The sequence below is a fragment of the Alligator sinensis genome, unplaced genomic scaffold (assembly GCF_000455745.1).
Source record: "Alligator sinensis unplaced genomic scaffold, ASM45574v1 scaffold91_2, whole genome shotgun sequence".
NCBI lineage: Eukaryota > Metazoa > Chordata > Crocodylia > Alligatoridae > Alligator > Alligator sinensis.
In genome coordinates, this window is record NW_005842529.1 from 166870 (window position 1) to 192172 (window position 25303).

At 43.1% G+C, this 25303-nt stretch overlaps 1 protein-coding gene across 9 annotated transcripts in view; it reads left to right on the forward strand.

Annotated features, from left to right (window-relative positions):
* ETV6 (ETS variant 6) overlaps positions 1-25303 on the forward strand; it is a 166146-nt gene that overhangs the window by 47746 nt on the left and 93097 nt on the right. For 3 of the 9 annotated variants that reach the window (XM_006031787.3, XM_025213442.1, XM_025213441.1), the window contains one exon: positions 13747-13873. In XM_006031787.3, coding sequence (XP_006031849.1) covers positions 13747-13873 — 127 coding nt within the window. Of the gene's footprint in view, positions 1-8285; positions 8390-11885; positions 11951-13743; positions 13874-25303 lie in introns of all 9 variants that reach the window. The other 6 variants (XM_006031786.3, XM_025213446.1, XM_025213443.1 and 3 more) reach the window with 4 other exon arrangements.

Sequence of the window (25303 nt, forward strand, 5' to 3'; positions counted from 1 at the left end):
GTCAAGGTCCTGTGGATTTAGCTGAACTATGAATCGTGAATACTTGATTGCAAAAATGAGCAGAGGATACGCAGAGTATCGGCACTTCTCTTTTGCCAGGAGCAGGATCAGAACACACATCTAGAAAAGTACAAAAAGAACAAAACAACAATAGCATGAGGAAGGAAAGCAAATGTGATGCAAAGATTGAAAGGGGGAGAGGAGAGATTCAAGAAATAAAATGTGTGTACAAGAATGGCTGGCACAGAATGAGACCATTTTAAATGTGTTTAGCCTTGAACAAATATCTAAGCTTTCTATTGTCCTTTCTATTGTCCTTTACCTGGGGGAATCAAAATACAGGTGGGTGAAGTGACTTACCCTGAGTGACTTGATAAATCAGTGGTAGAACTGGAAATAGAACCTAGGTCTCCTGATGCTTGCTTTAGCTCTTTCGCCCTAACACCACCATTCCTTTCCTTCTCATCTCTCCTACTCAACCCTTTTCTGCGGGGCTGCTTTTTCTTGTGCAGTCTGTATCCAACAGGTTCTGCTCTGCTCCCTGGGTCAGACCTGCACTGCTACAGGACAGGAGATGATCCACTTTTTCTTTCTCCCACTTTTGAGTGCTGGGAGCGCCCATGGAATTTCCAAAGTGAATGAATAAAGACTGCGTGGGATGTACCAGGTCACATGGATGGGTAATACCTGGAAGGCATCTCTCATTTACAGAGCAGTTGGGAAACAATTGCTAATAGCACTCCTTACACAACAAAATATTCATCCTGCTCAGTTCATTACTTATTAGCTTCAGGCAGGGACACTGCAGATTTGTTAATGGTAATGGCCAAATCATTAGAGTGTGCAGCATTAATGGAGGAGAAAGCATCTAATAAAGTCTCATCATCTGACCCCGTTGCTGCCCCTGGAACACAGAGCATATTTTTAAATTCAGGCTTATTGCCCATCCCTTTTAAAAGGGTTGGCTGAATAGGAAGCAGCAAACTTTTTTTACAAAGACAGATGAAAGCTAAAGTTTCTGGTATTCTATGCCATACGTGACAGTCTGTGTACACTTATGTGCAAAGTTCCCTTATTAATGTCCTGCCAAGACCCACAGTTTTGAGCTGGGAGGACCCCACATGATGGGGAAATAAAGATTTTCCCTTGTCTCAGGCTCTCTTCCAAGATGGTTGAAGTCGCTCAGAAGAAAGTAAACAATTAAACCATGCTAGTATATTGATTGGCGAATGTTTCATTTCCTACTCGATTGCCTTCTCTTTGGATTTGACTAGTGATTGAGAATGGTAGATAGGGATAGAAGGGCTCTCTGGCCAACCAAGGGCACTGAGAACAAATTAACTCTGTCATGCCCTCCTACCTATCTTGTTTCAGCAATAGTATTTGATATACCTCAGCTTCACTTGGCCCTTATGTCTTATGATTCAGGCACTTTCCCATATCTCATCTAAGCTTGCCCTTCTTGAAACACATTTTGAGTCTTTCTCCTCCTTTATTGTTGTTTCCTATTGAGGATTTGAATAGATCTGTCATCTCTCCCTTTGTTTCTGTAGTTTCTTTTTTCTTTCTATGTAAGCTGGACCTTCTGACTCAGAATACTTGTTCTTCATTGCTTTATTTCTATTTTCAGAATTATGTGGTGTATGGTATTCCAAGTGAAACTTTACCAATTGTCTTGATTTACTCTTTTTTCTTTGATTCACTATTTCTTGGCTTTGTAGACCTCATGTGTTTATGAAGGCTGGGAAGGATCCTAGAGAAAGAGACTTATAACTATGAGGAGAAGGTTATGATTTGATGTTCTCCAATTATACAGATTCTGCATAATAGAGACAGTCAGTGCAAAGAAAGTTATTTTTCACAGCTCTTTCTGATATGTCCTCAGAGGAAACAATTAGTTTTATGTCTCTAGACTTAGCTTATCAAAGTTTAAGAGACAGTGGCAACAATTTTCTTTGAATTGATCAGAGGAATTGTTATTAAAGAATGTATGGCACACTTCCTATCATGTCTAATGGTATTAAATTCTCAGTGTTTCCACCTTGGGGTAAGAGATTATTAGCAAGGAGCCCAGGCCAGGCCGGGATCATGGGGGTTAGCGACAGCAGGAGCTACGCAGACTGTGCTCTGGGAGAGCCCCGCAGGTGGGATGGGCGGAGCAAGGGGCGAACACCCCACCCCTCCCCATTTGGGTCATGCCCTGAGGTTGGGAGCCACTGATGTAGAGCACTGATTCTTAACCAAGTTACTGGCAGATCCTTTGAAGGGTGATGCAAAGTGTGAGCAGATAAGTGAGGTGTGAGAAAATAAGCAGATAAGGGCTGGCTCAAGCTTGTCCCTGCCTGGCCAGTCCACCACCCCCATTGCCAGACCTCTCTGCAAGGAAGTAAGCACTGTGAAATATAAATTAGCTTTTGAACTTGGGTGCCACTCTATTCACAAAAGTTACAGAAGGGTGCCTCAAGTCCAAAAAGGTTAAGAACCACTGATCTAGAGGCTCCAACCAGGACTATATCTGCATTGTGCAAGCCTATGGCAAGGGATAACCTTTGCCTCAAATTGCTAGCAGTTTAAGTAGACAAAACAGACAAGGACAGAAGGGAAAACTGAGGCACAAAAGACCAAGTGACTTACCCAAGGTCACAGTGACAATACCAGGAAAAGAATGCAGGTAGAACACAGGTGTCTCAATTATCAACCTTGCTCCCCATACTTTAAAACTCGTTGTGAATTTCACAGGATGTTCAGTTTTGGTTTGATTGTCCTGAAAACTATGACTGAAGCCTTAAGCGTCATGAAATACTGCAAGGCACTGAGACATATTGGCACCATTCTTTTCTTCCTGGTGGACAGATTTCTAAAGACATCTATCCTATTGGGATAAAACTTAGATGCATAGACTGGACAACTTCACTATATATAGTTTATTTTTTCAACGGAAGTGCAGCAGTGGCAGTCCTAGGACAGTTCCCTGGTTTTAAAAGTTCTTTTTAAATACCATCTCCTGAAGCTCTGGATGATCAGTATTTTTAATTGTCTTTCGCAATTGACAGATGTGCTTTGTGGAGAGGTATTCTTTTCAAGTTGTGTGGGCATGAGGTGTGTGTAATTAAATATAAACAAGTTTTCATCGTTTCTTTAAAGCAGGTACCTTGGATTTTGGGTGTGTCACAGTTTGCACATGATATCAGACAGAAGATAATTGCTGCATTCCATGATGCAGGTTGTTTTCAAGTAGATATACTTATATCCACTCTTCACTTTAAGGTCTAGAGTAATAGATTTTGTGGGGTGGAAAGCAAATCTGGGTGTTTCTGCTGAGAAAAATAGTCTCTGGGCCATATTCTGAATTTCTGCTGGAGCAAGTCTCGAGCTCTGACTCAAAATATAAAGTAACTTTTCATTTTACACAGGTAACTGAGATCAGAATCAGGCTATGTAATATTATTGCAAAGTGGCCAGTATGCCACAATTCTTTGCTTAATTGCATTTTTGAGGGTCCATTCCACAGTATTCTGACTTTCCTCCTTGCTTCCAGGAGCACATCCTATTAAAAGAAGCTAAACATTTACAAAACAGTTTCCTAAGATTACTCTTCCACCTGCAAGATGGCTGTAGCTGCTGCTACAAAGATGTATGACTGTGAACCAGGTGGTGTGTGGCGGTGACAGTCTGTGAAAATATTTGAGAACTGCTGCTCTAGAACAATTGGCAGTGTAATTTAACTTTTTCATAGAAGCGATTAGCTTAAAAAAACCAAAACAACTCCAGTACTTCCAGAGAGATAATTATGATGACAAACCTGTGGATATTTTCAGTATACAGTAAGACTGCAGGGCTTTATTGGAGTAAGGACCCTGAAGTGCAGCAAAGTGAAAAACTGTGTTGCCATTTCAGCACAACACTGGGGTAACAGTTACAGGGTGCTTCTGCCTCTTAGCATGTGATATGGGCACCTTCCCTTTGCTTGGCTGTAAACCCGTCCCTTCAGTAGTTTCATGGCCTCCAGAAATTTTGTAGTGAAACCAGGTATACATGACTCTCGTTAGCATTAATGGGCGTTCAGGGAGTGAATTCCCATGCACACAGGTGATATTGTGTAACTGCCATATGGCAAGAGTCATAGGTTCATTCACCTATGCTCCCCTTTGCAGAGAGAAGAGGAAAAATATACTAAGAAACATACTTCTAATATACAATTTTGCATACCTGGATAGTTGCATTGTGCCCTCATATCTACAGAGAGCACTGTCTTTGCTATCATCCAAGGCATTCATTTGCAGTAACTTTAAAATACTTCTGTTTTTTGAGTGGCTTTTTTCCTCCCATGATGGTAGAGTGTGTGTTTAGGCCTTTCTTAATGCTTTGAATTAAAGGCACCACTGGAATTGGATATTAAGAAACAAAGAGACTGTTCTGATCAGGATGGTAGACCTTTCTTTCAGAATCCCACCTCTGATAGTTGCCAGTAGCACACACTTCAAGGGAACGTGCAAAAAACCCCCTATACGGGAAATTTTGAAATCACATGCCAATGGAAAAGAGCCAGGGGGAAGAGACTGTTTCTTCATAGCATCAGGCAGATGATTCAGAGTTCATTTCTGTCTTGGAACTTGAGGGGCACCAGGACCTATTCACAGCTTACCTTCCCCTTGTGCTGTTATCAGTGGGTATAATGTTCTCCCGTTTTGAGTCGATGACATTTTACACCGATTCTGCACCAGTGCATTGAACTGCAGAAGGAGCAGGTACAAGGTGCTGGTTAGTAGTGAGCTGGGACCTGGCTTCCTCATAAATTTTATGCATGCTGGCTAGGATTCCTATGAATAAGCAGATCACTATCCATATAAATAACTAGTCCTTTTTTGAATCCTCTTAAACTCTTTGCTTCAATATTATATGGTAGTTTTCCCTTGTATTAGCTCCTCAGAACCATTCTCCTTCCCCCCCTGATATTAGCAATATGTGTGTGGAGTTCCTCTAGTGAGATTTTTAGTTTGTATTTGCTAATTTTGAGACATTTCTGCAGTACTCAGACAATAATGCAATCCTATCACGTCATTTTCCACAATGGCATTGACCTCTGCAGGCTAGCTTTTCACAACACTTGAATGTGTTAATATTGTTGTCCATAGCCTTTTAATTTAATTAGAACAGTGGCTGTAATAATCTTAGGAAAAGCATTCATTCCCTTCCCCTTCTGTGATGAACTGGAGCATCTCTGCTGTATTCATTTACCCAAGCATTCACTCTAGCAGGGAATGAGACGTTAGGGCATATCTCTCCTGCCCTAGTGTTCTGAGATTCAGATTCAGTCCAAAGGAAGGAGGCAGGGAGGAACTGAACTCCATGAAATCACTAAGGTCACTAAAACAATCTCTGCTCTCTGTGTTCAGGAAATGAGATGTTAATCTTTTCCCAGTGCTGCTTTGCATAAGGTCCATTCCAGAGAGCTGTGTTTGTTTTAATTTCTCTAATTTCTGATAGTGTGCTGATTATGCTTCTATAGATTTGATATGAATTGCTATATTAATGGGATCAAAACTGAGTAGAAGTCTGCTATAGAAATTAACAAGGAGACACTGAAGGGGACTTAATCTGTATTTCCAAGTTGCAAAGCTCCTGCTTCCCTTTTCTGTGCCCCAGGTCTCTCCGTACCTCCCTCTCACCATCCCCATCTCCCTTGCTGGCATGCACAGGCTATGGGCCTGACCCAAAACCCAGTGGTGCTTGCCAGATCAGAATCTACTCCTCTCCCAAAACCTGCCCCCATTTGCCCAGACTCCCTTTAGTCTAATACCCCCTGCTCCTTGAACCCAAAGACCCTGGTCTCCTGCTGGCTGGATTCTGCATTTCTAAATATATCCCCCTTGCTAACCCTCTCCCGGTTTGCCAAGGTAGCATTGTGGAAGAACCTACACATCAGTGCCTTCTGTACCCCCTGCCCAAGGTCAGGGCACCCTTCCCTCCTTTCCCTAGTGCCTCAGCTTCTCCAGCGATGGCATCCACCTTTGCCTCAACTTGTCTCTTTGACATTTCCCTTCTTACAGCTACTAACAGAGCTGGCAGTACTTTGTCTGCAGTCAGGCAAAGGGCACTGTGTTTGTGTTTGGAGCATTTACTTTTACAGCCAAGAGAGCTAAAAATGTACTTCTTTAGAAACTGATGGCTCCCTTACCCAGCACAAATTTTTGCTCAAGGGGATTTTCCAATCCCACATCAGGGAAGCGGTGTTTCCCCACAACTGTAGCTATGGGTGAGGGTTTGCAGTGGTGTTTTGGGGGGTTTCTTCAGGTAATGATTGTCTGCTGTTGCCTAGGAGGTCTCTTTTCAAACCTGTGCTACTAACTAAAGAGCATGGCCAGAATGCCAGTGTCATCTCTGGGCCCAGCATTTAACGTGCATGAGGTGGTCATGATACCATGGTAGGTGATGGTGATAGGAGGTTGGTGGTGATGGTATGGATGATGCTGGAAGCTTTACTGACAGCTAGTGTTGCTCATAACTAGAGGGCAGCAGTGTCACCTCACCCAGATGGGACCATCTGTAAGACTAAAAGGGGGATGGTGCAGCTCATCTTCCATTTTCCCTTAGTCATTGGCCCTGCATACTAGGGTGACTGGGTTTTTTTTGGTTTTTTTTGAACCCACATTACTGTGTCTCCACCTAGTAGTGAGATGCTCAGTGGGTGGGTAGGACTGATACTTGACCCTTTTGAAAGGCTAGGTCAGTAATTCCTAAAGCGTGTGCTGCAAGAGTGATGCTAGTGTGACATGAGATCCCCCTCCCTGTGAAGAGGTAAATGCTGCCCTCCCCTGTCTGGTATCATTGTGCCTGCTCCAGTGACACCTGTGGCTGTTCCTCTGAGGAGTGCCGCCTTGTTGCTGCCTTCCCTTGTGTCCTCTGCTGTTAGTGGGCGAGCAGGTAGATCCATGCTTTGCAGCCTGGCTCGACCCCTCCATTCCTCCCATGCACCCAGGGCCAAAAGTGAGGGCCACAAGGGTGGTTGCTGACGTGAGATTCTGCAGGAGCAGCCTCAGCAGAAGGGGATGCCCTTGCCCTAACTGAGGAACAGACCAGGGGGTGGGATGGGGCAGACAGTGGAAAGACCAGAGCCTAGCAGGGTGATGTCCTGCCCTAACCACCTTTAAGTGGCACCAGCTAGATCAGTTCTCAGGTTTATTAGCCTCAAGGCCACCACCCCTGTATCTTATCTGAATTTAAATCTAGCTCAGTGGTTTTTCAGCTAGGGTGCTTTGAAATTCAGGGAAGTTACGGAAGGGGGCCTTGAGGCTATAAAGGTTGAGAACCAGTGGTCTAGAAACTAATCCTTTGCTTAGAGAAAGATGTATTTGGTGTCATTTTTTTAAAAAGTGTATCTTAGCACTGGTATGATTTCCTCTTGCAGGGGAATGGAATATGTTGCATGTTTGGGGGGGGGGGGAATATATATATTGGTGCACACTTCCCTCTCATGTCTCTCTAGATAGATAGATATATCGAGATAGATGGATGGATGCATGGATGGATAAAAATAAATATATCAAAATAAAAATAAAAGTGTGTGTGTGTGTGTGTATATATTCCTGCTTACCTAGCCCAAAGTTTCCTAAATCTTGATACCTGGGGCATACTTTTTTCTAGATTAAAATTGGCACACACTTCACTCTTAGACGGAATGAGCTTTCTGGGCCTATCTATCTACATTTATATGTATATGGAATACATATATATAAAATGGATGGGCAGATGGATGGATGTAGTTTCTGGGCCCAAGAGTGAAGCGTGTGCCAACTTTAATCTAGAAAAAAAAGTGTGCCCCAGGTGTCAAGATTTGGGAAACTCTGGGCTAGGTAAACAGGAAGCACTGTGAGTCAGGGACAGAGGGTAACAAGTCAGCAGACTGTGTAGCAAGCAGAAATAAACTTTCACTCTTGTTTAGCTGGCCTGAACACTGTAATACCATTACGTGTAGAAGTGGCAATGTAGAAGTGGCATTGACTTCTCTGCAGTGACAGACACAGTCACGTTGTCCTCCTGAGACTTGAGGAGAGGCCTTTTAATATACACATTTAGGGCTGATCAACCACAGCAGCCATCTTGACAGCCTGAATGCTGTTGCATGGTTTACATGCGCCTCCTGGATACCAAAGTATTCAGTTGCAATATACTAATTGTTCCATCTGCTTCACAGTGTCATGTTAGTGGGATTACTTTTTGTAACATGTTTTCTTCAGCAATTCTTTCACTTCTGCAAAAAATATGTATTTTCTTTGTGCATGCAGTTTGTGAGGACTTGGTGTGGGAACAGAAATAGGACTATCAGCTTGCAGGCCAGCGAGCATTCCAGGAGAGGCCTGCAGGTTCAAAGGGCCTTATACTAGTAGCGGTAAGAAGCTGTTTTTGCTTGTTTTCACCTGACTTCCCCACCCCACAGGTTTTGGATTTTTTTTTTTCATAAAAACACAAAATATACTAGAATTTTGCACAAAAAAACCAACCCAAAAACAACCCAGCAGTGTAAAGGCAAAATATTTTGCCTCTTCTTTCTGGATTGTCCCTTGGTTATTCACTTCACATTGCTAACCTGATTTTTTTTACCAAAATAGATTCTGTCCACAGAGGATCTATCTATCCCAGTTTTTCAGGCTGAACGCAATGCATGCTGTAACATGACTTTGGGAATTTAGTTAATTGGATATGAATACTCATGCTGGGTAGGCTTCATGGATGAAGATTGTGTGTTACCTCACTTTTAAGACTGTGCCTTTTGATTTAAGGACTTTTCAGTAACACCTCACTCTGACAGAAAGGGAGCAAAATTGAATGTGAAGACTAGGTCCTGTATTAGGCTTTGATTCAGGGAAGTTCCTGTGGCCATGCTTAAATCCATTCCTACCCAGCAGAGCACTTAAGTGTTGATTAAATCCCAGTAAAGTTAAACATGTGCACATGTTCAAGTGGTCTCCTGAAAATATTCCCAAAGCATTTAGCGAGCCTGATATCCAGCTGGTTAACCAGATAATACTGCTGGAGGACCTGGCTAGGAAGCAGACCCGCAGAAGGAGTCTCCCAGTCCGTTTTCTTGAAGTGGTTTTAATCTGAGTAAGGTTCCCCTGGAAACTTTTCTGGCTTAGTGAGAGCTGAAGGGATGTCTTCCAAAAGCTCTCAAGACAGTAGGAATCATGCCAACCTGTGCATCCTTCTATGCACTTGCAGCCACAGGCAAAATATTATGTACTTGCTATTTTGAAGTTATTTGTAGATTGCAATTATTTAGGGCTGATCTTTTATTTTTGTACTTTTAATATTCAGTCTTGTTAGACCATAGCATCAGGCTGTGAGCCTGGCCCAGAATAATTCCTTGCCATTTTATAGCACGCTTCACCAACCATCTCGAAATACCTCTCACACATTTCTTAACAAAGGTGGTTTTACCAGTGGGTGAATTTAGCTGCAGGAAGACTACGTGGTTTGCCCAAATTTGTGCAGCGAGTCAGTGGCAGAGTTAGAAACAGAACCTCCTCATCTGATTCTGACAATGCAAAGGAAAATACTGAATTAATTTGACTGAACTGTTCCATTTCCACTAATTATGGCATTTACCTCTTTTAGACTTCCCCAGGCAAAGTCTTTAGCTAGTATAAATCCATATAGGTGTGTTGACTTAAGAGGAACTCGGTTTATACCATCTGTGAACCTAGCTGACTAGCCTTCATTAGCTAGATGTGACCTTATGCCAGGGGCGGGCAATTATTTTGGGCAGAGGGCCACTTACTGAGTTTTGGCAAGCCATCAAGGGCTGCATGACAGGCAGCCTAGGGCAGGTAAATATTAATTTTCTAAATTTTTTAGGGGCCCCACGGGCCAGCTAGAATGGCCTGGCGGGCCGCATCCGGTTCCCGGGCTGCATTTTGCCCACCCCTGCTTTATACATTCACTTGTACATTTAGGCAGTGTTTTATGGTGAAAATTCAGTGCCCAGTACGAACTTGGCCAAGTCATTTACGATCTGTGTTTGTCTCAGTGGTCAGCACCATTGAGAATCTGGTCAGTCATAACTATCCACATGTAAAGGCTGTCCCAGGGTTACCTTAGCTATTGTTTTTCAAGGCATCTTAACTCTGCAGTTGCTTAGCTCAGTGTGTTCTGTGGGACACTGGGGTTCCACAGTAGGTCATCAGGGGTTCTGCAACAAGACTGGGGCCAATGGAGGAGTGGACTGGGAGACAGTGTGCTGCTATGGCTGAGCCAGGTCACCTGGCTCCACCTCAATCTTTAGGTTAGGGGTAGAGGGTCCATGGGAGAAGTAGTGATATGAAAGTATGAAAGGGTTCCATGACTCTAGGAAGTTTGGAAACCACTGGCTTAGCTCATGTGTACTGTACTCCTTCTGTTAAGTCAGTTTCCCCTCTGTAAAAATGGGCTGTCATTAATTCCTGTAAAGTGTTTGATCACTGGATTATAGGCACTGAAGAAATGCAGAGTATTAATAAGACAGAAAATTTTCAAAACCACAAAACAATATTTTGGTCAGCCAACTCCCATCTTGGCCTTTGAGACTATCTCCTACAACTGTGGCTGATTCACACCCTGTGATTGTATTCTGTGGCATAATGGAAATGTCAGCTGTGACAAAAGCCACAGTTCCTGCAATGTTTATAACAACAATTTTTGTTACGTTTTCCTACCTACCTTGAATTTGTGAATGGTGGAAAACGATGGATCAAATGCATTTACTTTTTAAAAAGTCTGTGGGAAACTGCATCTTTTGGATACAAATATTGTTTCAATTGCCGTGGGCTGTGCTTCACCTTAGTGGTAAAGCTGTGTAGACAGAAAGAGGGTGGTGGCTTGAGGCACTATGTCTTCATATATGATGCAACACCTCCTGGGTGTTGATGGAAATGCTGTTAGTGGGGCTTTGCTGTAGATGTTACTAGCATTCCCTCCCACTGTTGTCCGGTGGGAAGGCCCTTCTCAGGCTGTTAGTGCTCTTCTGTGAAGCCCTGATTTTAACATATGCAAGCACGAAATGGGACCTGAGGCTGCTAGCAGAGCTCACAGTAGTGGTCTGTCTCCTGCTTTTCAGGTGAAAAGCTGCTTCTTTCCCCTTTTCCTTCTAGTGCATCTGTCAGAGGCAGGGATCCATTTGCTGTATTTTGATAGGGTTCCCCCTTTAAAAAAAAATATCCATTGGCTTTATTTTGATAGGGTTCCCCCTTTAAAAAAAAAAATCATGTTAAATAAGCAACATCGCCAGCTGTAATGCGGTTCAGATATCTGAACTGAGGATCACAGCAGGAAGTGCGAGGAAGTGGTTGGTCTCGTTTTTTATCAGCTCCCCATTTGTTACGCATAAGCTGACTTTCAGAAGATGTAAAATGCCAGCGAAAGTGCAGAACTTCCCCTGGGTACAATGGCATGGACCTTATTGGAACACGAAGCTCGGTGTCAGCCATATTTGGCTGGAGGACAAATTGCACAAGTTCAGGGCATAGCAGTCAACTTCCACATGTAGATTTTTCTATCAGTTGTCTTACCTGCTGAATATCCCCAGCAAAAGAATGTCCCAGCTCTTGAGCTAGTAATCCTCTGTAAACTTAGCCATGGTAAAAGATGCTGAAGTGAAGGCCCTTATTCCTCCACAAAAGGAGAGAGGCCAGGGTCTTGACAGTGGAGGGTTTCCCATATGCCCTGCTAGAGTGCCTAAGAACTTTTCTTACAACAGAAGCATAGTAAGACCTTTTTACTTGGGCATTGTTTAACAGGCAGGGGTCAAATTATGGAATAATGATTAGGGGAGTTGTTTTGTTATATACTGTTTTACTTGAACCTTTTCTTTCCTGTTTTTTATAATTAATCTTATTATAAACTGCCCACAGCCTTTTTGGAGGGAAGATGGCATATGAATCAAAGAAATAACCCCAGAACAAGAAGCACATTGCAAGTAGGGATTATTCATTCTCTATGCACATTCAGTCTTTGATGCCTCTGCTGCAAGTACTGGCAATGTTGCCAGTTATTGTAATTGTGGTTGTTAGAAGATGGATTTTTGTTGATGGGTATCTGGGCTGAAACTAAATTGCTCCTTTCATGTGCATGTGCATGACTGAGCAGCTAAAAGACAGTATGGGCCAGATCCTGTTGTACCTATGAGGCATTTAAGTGGATTTGGGCATTATTTAAATGTGATCTAAACCTAAACTTGGTTTGAAACAGTGGCTGAAGGGTACAAAGCTGAATACTTCCAATTCTCTTTTATTGTCAAGTCCCCCCTTGGAATGTTCTGCTTTTACATTTTTAATTACCATTTGATTCATGTTGTCAGGAATAAGGAGGACTCTCTTGACCCTTGTGTGCATGGGGCAGAGTGCCAGAAAGCCATGACATTGTCATTCTAGTTCCATATCACGCTTTGGTGGCAACACTATTGTTTGCAATGGATCTTACTTTTTCCTGTTGTTTTGCCAGTATGTTTGTTCTTTTTTGTTTGCCACATTCTGTGGGGAATGTATGTGGTGGCATTCATTTTTAAAGTGTTCCTACTGAAGCTTTGATGTGAACGTAGCTTCTTTTGTGCACTCCCGGCTAGCTGCAGTGCTATCGTGAAACGTTAGCAGCACAGCTTTGGTATTGCTCACATAATCATCAGGGAGCATATGATAATGATTTCTATGCTCCTGCAAAATTGTGGCTATGTTTATTTACAAAGGGTATAATTGTGATGTGATTACAGCACATGTTTAGAATATGGAGGAATTTTTCCATCAGATCAGATGAAATTTCAGTCCTAGATTTCTTGACAGACGTTTTAGGAAATAAAACCAAGAACACACGATTGTGGAACTAGCATGACATTTGCAAGTTGCCTCTAAACTCTGTTTGAATGTGTTGTTATCTACTTTCTTTTTGCTGACTGATATTTGTTGTTGTTGCAAGTTAAATTTACTTTACTTTAAAAAGTTGCAAATAACTTTGGGGGGGGGGGGGAAATCCTGCAGCATTCTGCAGCAAGTACATTAGGGTCAAGTAATATAATGCTTTAATAGCATTTATTACAGTAAAGCAACTAATTACTTAATGTGCGCAAAATGCTCTGAAAATATAAAGTGCTAAATATTTAATGTTAATGCCCGGAGCATTGCAGTTATGCTGTTATATGATGTAGTCATTTGAGCAATTTCTGTAGAACAGTTATGCCTAATGCATGCGTGCACGCGTGCGCGCACATACAGAATTGCCATGAGGTTTACAGTGACTTAAAACCTCCCAGTCTACACACACACACACACACACACACCCCCACCCACCCACCCCATCAGATTTACAGTGACTTAAAACAAGTCTCCAAGTCTCCCCACTTCTATGTCACTTCCCTTTCTTCCTCCAGCAAATTTCTGACAAAATCCATGCAAACTTATTGGACCTTTTTGAGATGAAAAGAATCATCTTAAAAGCTCTCTATTCCCTGGCTGCAACTTGCAGGCTTGGAACTTCCAGGGATTTGATTTTCCCCTCTGCAGAGCTATACAGCAAGTGGACAAATTAGATACTCTGTGTGGTTCCCTGGCCAGTTTGGTGCATAGTAAGTGCTATTCGCCCCCACCACACATGCACACTTCCTTCCTTCCACCCACTTCCCCTCCCCTGTCTTAGTTTCACACCTCTATTCCAAAGTTCACATTGTCCTCTCTCTCTCTCTTTCTTTCTCTCCTTCTCTCTCTCCCTCCTTTTTAACAGCAGGAAAGAATTTCATACACGCCTCCAGCGAGCCCGGTACCAAATTACACTTCATCGTCACCACTACATGTCCCAGTGCCTCGAGCAATCAGGATGGAGGAAGATGCGATCAGACTGCCTGCACACCTGCGTGAGTACCAATGGGGTAGCTAAGCTGGTGGGGTGAAGGGTGTGCATGTTCTGCAGGTTGGTGTGAAAGGGACATCTTTTAAACAAGCTCTAGTTGTTGAGTGTTTATCACTTAATTGAGGAAATTGCTGAGAAACAGTGAAAGCTTGTTTTCTGCCTTGTCATATGTGCTTGGGTTATTTCTTGTGGCAAGTGGGGAATAAAAAAGCAGGGGATCAAATCCAATCAGAAGTATTTTACTTCAGCAGAGTTGAACCAGGGATAATTTTTGCCCATTAATTCAACAAACTGCCCCTCTTGCTTGGTTAAGTCTGTCAGGATTGGGCTGCTTGCTGTGTTGTGGCTTCTATTTTAGCACATCTTCAAGTGTGACCAGCTGAAAGGGACTTCTTTGGTGGTGGTAACAGAGTGGTTACTAGCCACGTGGCACAGCCAGTTCCTCCTGCAGTTGCCCTGGGCTCTGCACTGGAAACTATGAATGCATGTAAAGGCCAATGGAAAGGGGAGAAGTGATCCCAGTGGCATCCTCTAGTACACCATTCCCTCCATTGGTGAGGGGAAAGGAGTGGTATGTAGTTGACATCAGGACCAGGACTGGAGCTGATTGTGAGGCCAGACCAGGTGCTTCCTTGCTGAGATGATGTAGCTGTTGGGGAGTAGGTTGGGGCAGTGGCTATGAAGGTTTGGGGTGTGAGGAGTGAAATGGGGGGAAAGGAGACACTAGAATTTTCCTTTTGGGAAAGGAAACAAATCCAACTTTAACACTTATGTACAGTCATTAGTTCATCAATCACCAGGTCTCTCAGTGCTACTGTTATTCAAGGAGCAATCACAGTCTGGTGGCAAATACAGTGCCATGTAGTGTGGGATGGGATTTTGGAAGAGCACTAGTCCATAAGACACTGTCTTTTTAAAACATATCCATGGTATTATAAAGCATGAGAATCCCTATCCTAAATTTTCCTTTAGGCATAGCTCTTTAGCATCCCTCAGCCAGACCCCTGCCTTTCTGTTGGTACATCTAGAAATCCTGTTCTTCCTTTCTTTCTGTCCCAAGAATTAGTGTCCTGAACTTACCTGTGATAGCCACCTATTTTTGCTCATTTGTTCCTCTTGCTTTCTCCTTCCTGTGCAGCCATTCATTCAGGTGATCCTATCTGATTAACTTTCTGGACAGAATGTATGAATTGTCTGTTTTGGCACCACCTATCTGGTACTAGCCCTCAGTTTCCCCTTTATCCTGTCTCTCAGTACCTACTGCGTGTAAGTAGCTGCTTACCTGTGTGTAAGGCTACTGGCCAGTTTCCCCATTTCAGGAAAGCCTCACAGCCACAATCAAAGTTTCTAACAGGGAACTGGTTTATTTTTCCTCACTACATGTGGGCAAAATATCAAAGCAAAGAGCAGTTTCTCTGCTCACTGTGGCCTACAGGTTCGTGAGGTTCTTCCCCTTGCCTTGATCAGCACTTGTGTCCTTTCCTTCAATTCTGTTGCTTCAGAGGCTACTACAGGAGCCAGTCTTCTAGTCTGCTGTCTTCTTTCTCTTCAACCAAGTCTCTTGCTGGCGTTTATACTCACTTGCTGCTTTCCCAGCTGGATCTGGTAACTAAACTAAGTTGGCAGGCTCCAGGTTTCTGGCCACAAAAGAAGCAGGCTGGGCTATCCTGTTATTCCATCACTCAAATCGCTTCTGTGTAGCCACCGCTGTAGATCAAGTGTGAACCTCCGATGGAGAACTTTTGACCCAAAAGATTTTTTATTTGATTTTGACTGACTTGGATACTTACATAAGTTGAAATTTTCAGGAAGGTATCCCCACCACGAATATTTCTTACGCCTGTCCAATTTCTTGTACAGTGAAATGCCAGGGAAGACCAGTTAGCAAGCATGTCTGAAAAAGTCTTCTACCACGTCGGTGGCCTGTCTCATAGAAATTGTAAGCAGTATGGAATAGAGATCGTGGTCTTCTGTGTTCAGCATGTAATTTCAGTTCTCAACAAATACTAATTTTTGACTGTCTTAATGGAATTCCTTTCTTTGGGGATATTAATTCATAGATTTCTAAGGCTAAAAAAGATTATTATGATACTCTTGGTTGACCTCCACTATAACTCTAGCCTCACCTAGTGATTCCTGCATAAAACCTAGGATTTCTGTTTAACCATAACATGTCTTCCAGGAAAGATTTCTTGTTTTGATTTGAAGACTTCAGGTGATAAAGATTCCACCAACTCATTAGATGTGTTCCAACGAGTATTACCCTCATAGTTATAAATCTATGCCCCATTTTGTAGTCTGAATGTATTGAGCTTTACCTTCCAAATATTGGCTCTTGTTATGGCCTTTCCTCCTAGATACTATCAAAAATTACTTTCCCATATAGGAATTTTGAAGTTGTGATTTGAGTCACCTCTTAACCTTTCCTTGGATAAACTGAATAAGAGTGTGGGCTTATGAAATGTTATGTATAGCACAATTTCCAGAATTCATATCATTCTGGTATGTTTTTTGAGCCCTTTTCCATTTGTAACATCTGTTTTAAAAGTGAGGGTTCCAGAGCAGAACACACTTTTCCAGTAATGATCTCACCAGTGCTTTGTACAGAGATAACAAAGCACCTTTTCCACCCTGAGTTACAGAATTTAAGTGATCTGTGTGGGGAATTTTTAAATTAAAATTTCTGCTGGATCATTTTCTATTAGAGATGTAGGTAAGACCACAATATCTGAATCTGTCTGAACTTTTTCAAACTCAAGGCAGGGCACTTCACATCAAGGAAATTAGTTCATGCCATTACAGAAATGAGGGATAGCTATAAATATCCGGTCCAAATCAACAAAGTTTTTTAGTGTTTTCAGATCTAGGGTCTGGTCTGGGTCCCCCTTTGCTTTTAATTCTTTCAAACTGGCTGACACTTGATAACTATTGATCTTCCCTCAACCCTCTCCCTCTTCATTATTTCTGAAGGCCATCAGGAGATGTGATACTGTGCTCAAGTCACAGCCACTATACAGGGCTTCTCCCAGAGTCATATGACATTAACCAAATACAGTTAAGATTTCTACCTACCCTCTTCTCTTGTGTATTTTATTAGGTGCTGAATCGCAGAGAAAGCAGCTTTTTATTTATTTAACCTGAAAAAATAAAACAGTACTGTATTTGCCTTCTTTTCCACAACCTCTACTGCACAACAACTGTAATGGGATGTTCCAAATGGGCCAGGCAGGCATTCTCATCACACTTTTTTTAATATAAAGATGTTACTGGATGAGGCATAGAAATACTGAAGCTAGAGAAGAAAAGGACCTGTGATGCCTTCCAGCTCCTACAGATTCTTGCAGTTTGAATGGGTTTTCCTGACTCCACAGGGTAATAGGTCACACTAGGTGCATCTACACATGCAATTAATGTGAAGCAATAAACTCCGGAGCAGTTTGAGCTGGAGTAAACTGCTCCCCCGGCTTGTTAGGCTGATCAGGGGTGCAGTTTACACATATGGTCAGCATCTACATGTGCATTTCAGTGCAGTAAATTACTCTGTTGTAAGACAGTACTATCCTTGTTGGCAAGGTAGGAGCAGGAGGATGGGGAGCAAGCCAGCTCATTGCCACCTGGAAGCAAAAAGGCCAATTCCAGGTCATATTAAAATCCTGGAAGCTCAATCACTCGCTCCAGGATTTGTCCCACAGTCATTAATTTAATATCTACCTTTAACAGTTGTATCTTATGACGGAGTTAATTAGTTTACTGTGCCCTAATACTGGCGCATGTGTAGACAGTGACGCTTTACTGTAGAGCTAATTAGTCTACTATGCAGTAAAGTGCACGTGTGGGTGCACTCACTGTCAAGAAACTCCTTCAGATGTTTCCACGTTCTCTAAGCAGTTCTTTTCTTGATCACACCTTGGAGTCAGTGAGGCAAATTGTACGAGTTAACTCTTTTTATAATTATGAATCAATCATTTGTGACCTCTTTAAAAAAATATTTTGTTGTTGCTTTTATATGAACTCCCAACAATCTATCTGCTATTGAGACATTCAGAACTGAATGCAATATTCCAGGTGCTGTTGCACCAGCATCATGATGTAGAGAGGAATGTTTAAATCAATGCTCTATAATGCAAAGTATTATCTCTTGGGGGCTGTGAAGAGAAGAGCGAATTAAATTAGTTAGGGCTTATTCATGAGACAGGTTGAGTACCTGCAGCTCCCAGTTTCTTCAAAAGCCAGGTGCAGGTGTTCGTCATTTTTCAGGGTCTAGCCCTTGATGTAGTCTAGCCTGTGATTGGCTCTGTTGAGCTTCATTGCTTTCTAACAGTAGCTGTATTGTAAGACTTCCCAGATGTGTTCATATTCTTCCAGTCAGGTCTCCTGTTCATCTAAACATGTTAGTGTCACTGTAATACTGCAGCAGGCAGCATTAATAATAGTGTGTTCCATTGCCCCTAGTGATAGAAGAAACGGGTACTTAATTTAATTTTCTACAGCAGAGATGTACATGAGAAGTGCTAAATAACAGTGAGTGTTTTATATGCACCTGATGGCATCTCTCTCTCTGCATGAGTAGTTTGGATTCTTGTCTCAGGCAAGATCAGACCACTTGCTTTTGCCCAGTCCTGCACTCGGTCTCAGCCCTGCTCATGTGACACATGGCTGTATGAAAAGAACCTCTGCCTGATTCGTGTGTTAACTAAGCCATAATGCAGCTCTTAGTAGTATGGGAGGCAGTCAAAGGGCCGTTGGGTTGGGAAGACACTAAAGCAAAACAGGCATTTGCCAGACCTAAAAGCAGTTTATCGTGCCTTACTCCCAACTACATATTATTGCTCTTATGCATCATTTGTTTTTTAAGTGCAACTGTTTTTATTTTTCAAAGGAATGCAGGAAACAATTAGGGGGAGGAGGAGACGCAACAACACTGTCACAATGGCCTGTGATCTATTTTTCTGTGTAGGAGCTATTAATTGTGTTACTACTTTTATTAATCCTTTGGCACCTGTTAATTTTTTTTTTTTTTTTTTTTTTTAAGTTTTGGCTAGCAGCAGGAAAAGCTGCTTCCAAGCATTAGACATATTGTTGTTTAGTTACTAGAATATTCAATGCATTGGACTTCAAGTACATAGAGAAGGAGGAAGGAAAAAAAAAGCCCTTTACCCTAAGCTACATTTAGAGCAGTGAGCAATACAAATATTTGCTTTGGAAGGATCCTTGTGGAACAAAACTAACTGACGCACATTCAGGGAAATAAAAATAAAAGCTACATAAGACAAAGGGAGTGAGAGAGATGCCCAGAATGTTAAATTAATGACTGTGGGATGAATCCTGGAGTAAGTGATTGAGCTTCCATGATTTTAATATGACCTGGATTTGGCCTTTTTGCTTTCAGATGCCAATGAGTTGGCTTGATCCACATCCTCCTGCTCCTACCCTGCCAACATCTTCACCTCAGCACTCCAAGCCTGCCCCTCTTACCCTCCACTACATGCTCATACATGTCCCCTCATCCTCTTCTTTTAAACAATAATTTTTTCTTTACTTTTAGCTAATCCCTCCTCGCTAAACCCAAAGGAACCCAATCCAAGGAAAAGCAAAATTGTAGCTGTTATGCTGTCGACCACCATACTGTTTGCTCTACTTGTGTATTTGACCAGACTCTGTCTGGTCTATTTAGACTGTAAGCTCTCCAAGGCAGAAACTGGTAACTCCTCTGTGTTTGTACAGTAACCAGTACAATGTGGCTCTGAACTTTGTTGGTCTCTACTTTACTGTAATAAGTTATTTATTGTTTTTATCAAAGAAAGACTGCATCTAGCGCGGTGATTTTTAGGGTACTGCGAGATTCTGTTAAGGGTGCCATTGGGTACACATACTATTACCACATTTAAATGTGAAAAGACTTATTTTCTGTAGTCAAAAAGTGAGTGAAAAGTTAGAGCTGGCATTTTCTGAGGGGTGTCTGGAGTCTTAAAAAGTTGAGAACCACTTATCTAGTGGTTAGAGCAAGGGTCTAGGCTTGAAGAGATTAAAAGGGGGACATTTAATTTAAGACTACTTTAGCATGGACAGAATAATCTCTTATTGCTGGCCCAACTGGAAGGGCTGTGCCCTGTGGGCCAAGAAAAGCCTGGTTTGGAGTTCACCTGAGGCATAACATGTAGGCACATGCATATGCAGGGAGTTAAAGCCATGCTGCCAGCAGGGACTCCATCAGGAGCCTAGTTCATTGTTCATGTGTCACTGCCACAGGCGACTGGTGGGGGATGAACGGGAGTGCACGTGTCCCCCCCCGATGGGGCCAGTGCCCCCCTGACAACCGGACACCAATGCTGTTTGTAGGGCTGGTGCCCCCCCTGTCAGGGCCACCACCATCGGTGGCTTCTGTGTGTGCCCCCGCGGATTCAGGAGGCACCAGTCACTCATGGTCACTGCTGATGTAAAAAAAGGTGTAGAACAGCATCCCAGGTTGCTGAAGTCACCTCTGCCTTTTGGCCACTTTGGCAGATGCAATGAGACTGACAAGCAGCAGAACTGGGCATTTGAATGCAGTGCTGCATGCCTGCTTCTGCTGCTCGAGAAAGTAGGTGTGCAAGTACACTGCACTATTTCCACACTTGTCACCTGCCCAGGCTGTGTTAATGCAGTGGCCAGTCTGCAGTGAAAATGCTTGGAGGGATAAACCCTATCTTGTTCCCCATTTTTCTCACAAATTCAAGATGGGAAGGACCAAGGGGATGTCTATACTCCTCCTATGACACACTAGAGAGTACCACTGAGAAGCAGAGCTCCACCTACCTGTTCTTGCTCTGCACACAGCAACCCCAGAGACAAGGTAGTAAAGCTGCCTTGGGGTGCCCCTCCCAAGCACCTTGACAGAGAAAGAGTGCAGGTGAAACCCTCAGAGCAGCTTCTACCTCATTTATGGGCTTGGCATGTGCAGAGTGGTAGGCAGCTGGTGGGTAGGGATGTGCTTCTCCTTGGTGCACCCCTAGAAGCCCAGGTTCCCAGGCATAAGTTGCTGACAGGACAGTAGTAATGCTCCGCTAATCAGCTGCACACATGAAAGGCCTCACAGCTGGATTTTAAATCTTAAACACACGTTGCTCTCAACTGCTAGAGGAAAGGGAGCTGTATCCCTTTAATTGGGATTCAAGCCGAACCTGCCTGGAATTCTCCTGGAAAGTGTGGGGAAGAATCAAGAGTAAAAGCAGCGGGACATTTATGGTATTGCTGGGTCTGAAGCATTTTTAGCCTTGTTTTAAAGGGATGCCATCAAGATCAGCGAACCTAAAATTAACTTGCTCTTCCCTCTCCGCCCCCACATGTCTCTGTATAATTTTTACATTTGTGTTTTACCAAACAAATGTATCAGTGCTCATTTCTTTTCCTAAGAAAAAAAGTGTCAAAAACACAACACTCCCAAATAACCCTATAATTAACACACACAAAAAGAAAGAAAGGAAAGAAAAGAAACTGTGCAAGTCCTGACTAAGAAACTCTATCATAACAAGTCATTGTGTGGGGAGCATCCCAGAAAAACCCACCAGTGTGGCAAGCAGTCCTATAAAACTGCCTTTAGAACAACAGATAACTAGCGCTTTGAACAGGCTTCCTATATCAAAAGATTGGTGCGCTGCCCAGTACTTTCTGACTGCTGTTTAATAGAAAACCGACAAGAAAGGAGGAAACAGACTTCAATTTCAGCATTGTGAGGGTTCATATTAATAAGTCAGCTTAAAAAAATTATATAAATGTGTTATGTCTTTTTTTTTTTAATGGTGCTATTATCCCCATTTTATAGATAGAAAGCAGACTATCAGAAAGACTCAGTGACTTATCCAAGGTCACCTGAAGACCCCATGCCAGAGCAAAACTCATATTTCCTTATGCACTGTCATTGCCTTAGAAGTTGGACAGCCCTGAATTAAGTGGCTGGAGGGCTGTGTGTACAGTGGACCATACCCCCTCTTCTGCACTGTGTAGGCTTCTGCTGCCTTTAAAACACCTGCAATCTGTGTTTTAAAAAGTCAGATCTTATGAGTTATTTATCTTATGAAATAGGCCTGTAGTTTTCATTGGTAGCAGGTTAATCAATAGCCACTAATAATGAGGTTTTCCAGAGTCTGGATATATTACAGAGTGGTGTTTGGCATTACTTGGGCCTGGCTGGTGAATCTTTCAAACAATCCTGCAAAATGAATAGCCCAAACAGGTTGGTTTGGTGTATTGCCTGTGCCTGACTCAATACAATCTCCATATTCTCATCCCACTAGTATGTACCTGTTTTGCATTCATGACAGGATCAGGCAGCCTTGCCATGAGTAAACAGACAAGAAAACAGAAGCGCTGAATTAAGAATAGTTAAAAAGAAATTAAATGTATCCACGCTGATGAGGGTCCCAGCACAGAAAAGAGCTGTTTCCTGCTTAAAGCTGGAGTGCTGTAGCTATGGCTAGAGGGCTGGACAGCAGAGGAGAATGGCTGATGGTCTCTTTAACTAGGGCAAAATGGTCCCCAGCCACTACTGAAGGCATTGCATCCCACACAGCTACATCCTTCTTATACTGCAGTTTGGCCAGTTGGTTTTTGGAGCTGTAGATCCACTAACTCACTCATTGTTACTATGTGTAATACTCAGGAATGTGAGGCGTTCCAACAGCATGGAAGAAGGTGTGGATCTTTCTCCTGCAAGTGCACAGTCATTCATTGATCCATCCTTTGGATGGCTGTATCCCAGCTTTGAAGCATGCAGATAATGTGGAATAAGGTGCAGGATTTTGGTATCTTTCAGTTCCTACTCAGTGGAACAGCACTGATTGAACTGCCTTTTGAACTGTGTGTTGCCTATGTGTTGGGGCAGGGAGGAGAGACAAGCAGACAAAAGCACCAGTAAATTTGGGGCAAGTATTTAATCACGGTTGATACAGTTTATATAGTTCTGTACAGAGTTTGTCCTGGTTTGCACTAACTGGGTGGGGCCACCAACATGCAAGTTCACCTGACTCTTACTATAGCAATTAGTTGTGGCAACATTTTCCAGTGAAGATAAGCCTTATATGCCTGTGGTTTTTTGGTAAGGAGAGGTTGTGGCATTAAGGGATGGTGCTGGAATTGTACCATCTAAATGTACTGAAAGGTGGGGGAGGGATCACTTATTACTGCATTCTCAGCACTTTCCCCTCTTTGAGTTCCTTGTAAGTATTGTATGTTTCCCTCAGGTGTCTTAAAGGCTTCTAGTTTGCAGCATCCTGATGGGACTGACCTGGTCAGAAGCACTGGCTCTTTATTTTAAACCCACCAGTAACAAAAATGCACGGTATATTTTTGAAGGGAAATTTCCTTTTTGGGTTTTTGTGTCTCTGAAAGAATTTCCGATGTAGGCAGACAGTAATTCCCAGCTACATGCTTCCTGATAAGGAAGCAGCCTCAATAAATGCAGCTATAAATAGATACCTTTTTATTTTAAAAAAACATAGACTTGTTTACCCTTTCTTTCAGTTGGCTGAAAGAAAGAATGGCTTAGGGTCAGGTTTTGTCACTTGTAGACTCCTTAGATCACAATTTCATATTCTAATTGCACAGACTGAAGTTTTTAATCTTTTCAAGGAAGATAAATTAAGTTGCATGAAATTTAGAGACAGACGGACACAGAGAGAGACAGAGGGGAGGTACAGAGAGAGTGGGGGAGCGTGTGTTTATTTGTCCTTCTCGCAAGACCTTAAGAACAAATATCCAGACATGTTGGCATTGTGGACATTAAAGACTTCATGGCATCTTTCACACATGTAAAGGTTTGTCCTGAGCAAAATTCACCCTGCCTTTACTGCGTGCTGACTTATACTCCAGACTGCATCTTTAGCACTGCTATGTTCATGCACTTTGTTATAAAGTGCTCTTCTGGTCTTTCAAATGAATAGCACTAGAGCAGTGCTTCCCAACCTTTTCCTCAGCATGGTCCCTTGCTCCCAACCCCAGTGCCCCACCCCCACAGTCCTGCTGGTGCCCTACACTTGCAACCCATGGCCCTGTGCCTTTCTCCCCCCACCCCCAGCCTTGCTGGCGGGGTCACCAGCTGCCAGAGCTACAGGGCCGGGGCCTGTGGCGCCTGTGGGAGGCGGCAGCTGCTGTGGCCAGAGCAGAGCATGGAGCCTGGCTACCCCTTCCCCTTACCACTGCAGGTGGCACGGCTAAAGCAGAACCTGTAGTGGGGGTGCAGATGCAGGCTGCCCGCTGTGGGATCAGGGCTCCCTGACCTGCTGCCCTACCTCCTGGGCCCTCTGCGGCCCTGTGGGCAGGACCCATCGTGGAAGGCCAGGGAGGCTCCATGCTACTGCTGGAAGCCCCAGAGCAGCTGTGTGATCATGGCAAGGTGCCCCCGGCCCTCCTGTGAGCAGCAGCGTTGATGGCATAGAGTTGTGTCCCCTGCTGCTGCCAGGTGAGCAGGGGGTGCCTTGCCATGGTGGTACAGCCAGTGTGGGGCTCCTGGCAGCGGCACCAAGCCTCCCCACTCCACTCTGCCACAGAGGCCCTAGGGTGAGGGTAGCGGGGTGGGGAGCTCCAAGGTGACAGTGGGCAACTCGCATCTTCTCTGCCCTGCATACAAATCTGGGGGGCACATGCCTCCCCCATGCCCCTCTCCCTGGGAGTGCACAATCCCATTTTTATCATGGCGACTCCAAGTGGGGTCATGACCTCAAGGCTGGAAACCACTGCATTTGAGATGCATATGCTGCTTTAATGTGTTTATTATGTTGTGTCCCACAAAGAGACATGATTTCCTTCTTTTTCTAAAAGTAGATATGACATTTCATATGCAATAAGCTAGTAAATCCTTCAGATTTCCCATGGTCTTGATGCAGTTTCAATATAAAGTCTATGGGTATAGGCTCTGGTTGAAATGCAGTCCTGTGGGTGTTGTTTGTTGCGGTGTTGGTCTAAGGGCATAGGCAGACAAGGTTCTTTGGGTAAATGTGATATCTTTTGAGACCAACTAAATAGTTGGAAAAATTATTCTTTGCAAGCTTTTGGGTACAAACGCCCACCTTTCTATATAGCAGTCCTACTTTTCACTGTTGACTAATATTTTTTAAAATGTTTGTCTACTTGGATCTTTGTGGAGAAATGGATCTACAGTAATTCATCTGCTTATGTATGTGCATGTGCATGTACGTATGTGTGTATATATAGTTGTGTGTGTGTGTGTGTGTGTGTGTGTGTGTGTATATAATATATAAAACTGTATTAAAAGGTGGATTTGGAGCTAGTTTTACTTCATTCACATTATAAAGAAAAATATATGGATTGTGCACACAAGTTTGCCTGGGGCTGGATCCATATAAAACCACTTCCGGCAGGAGCAATGCCTTACCTGTCAGATGGTATCCAGTAACAAGAGCAATATTTGCATTTTACTCCTTGCACAGAAAGGTCCATG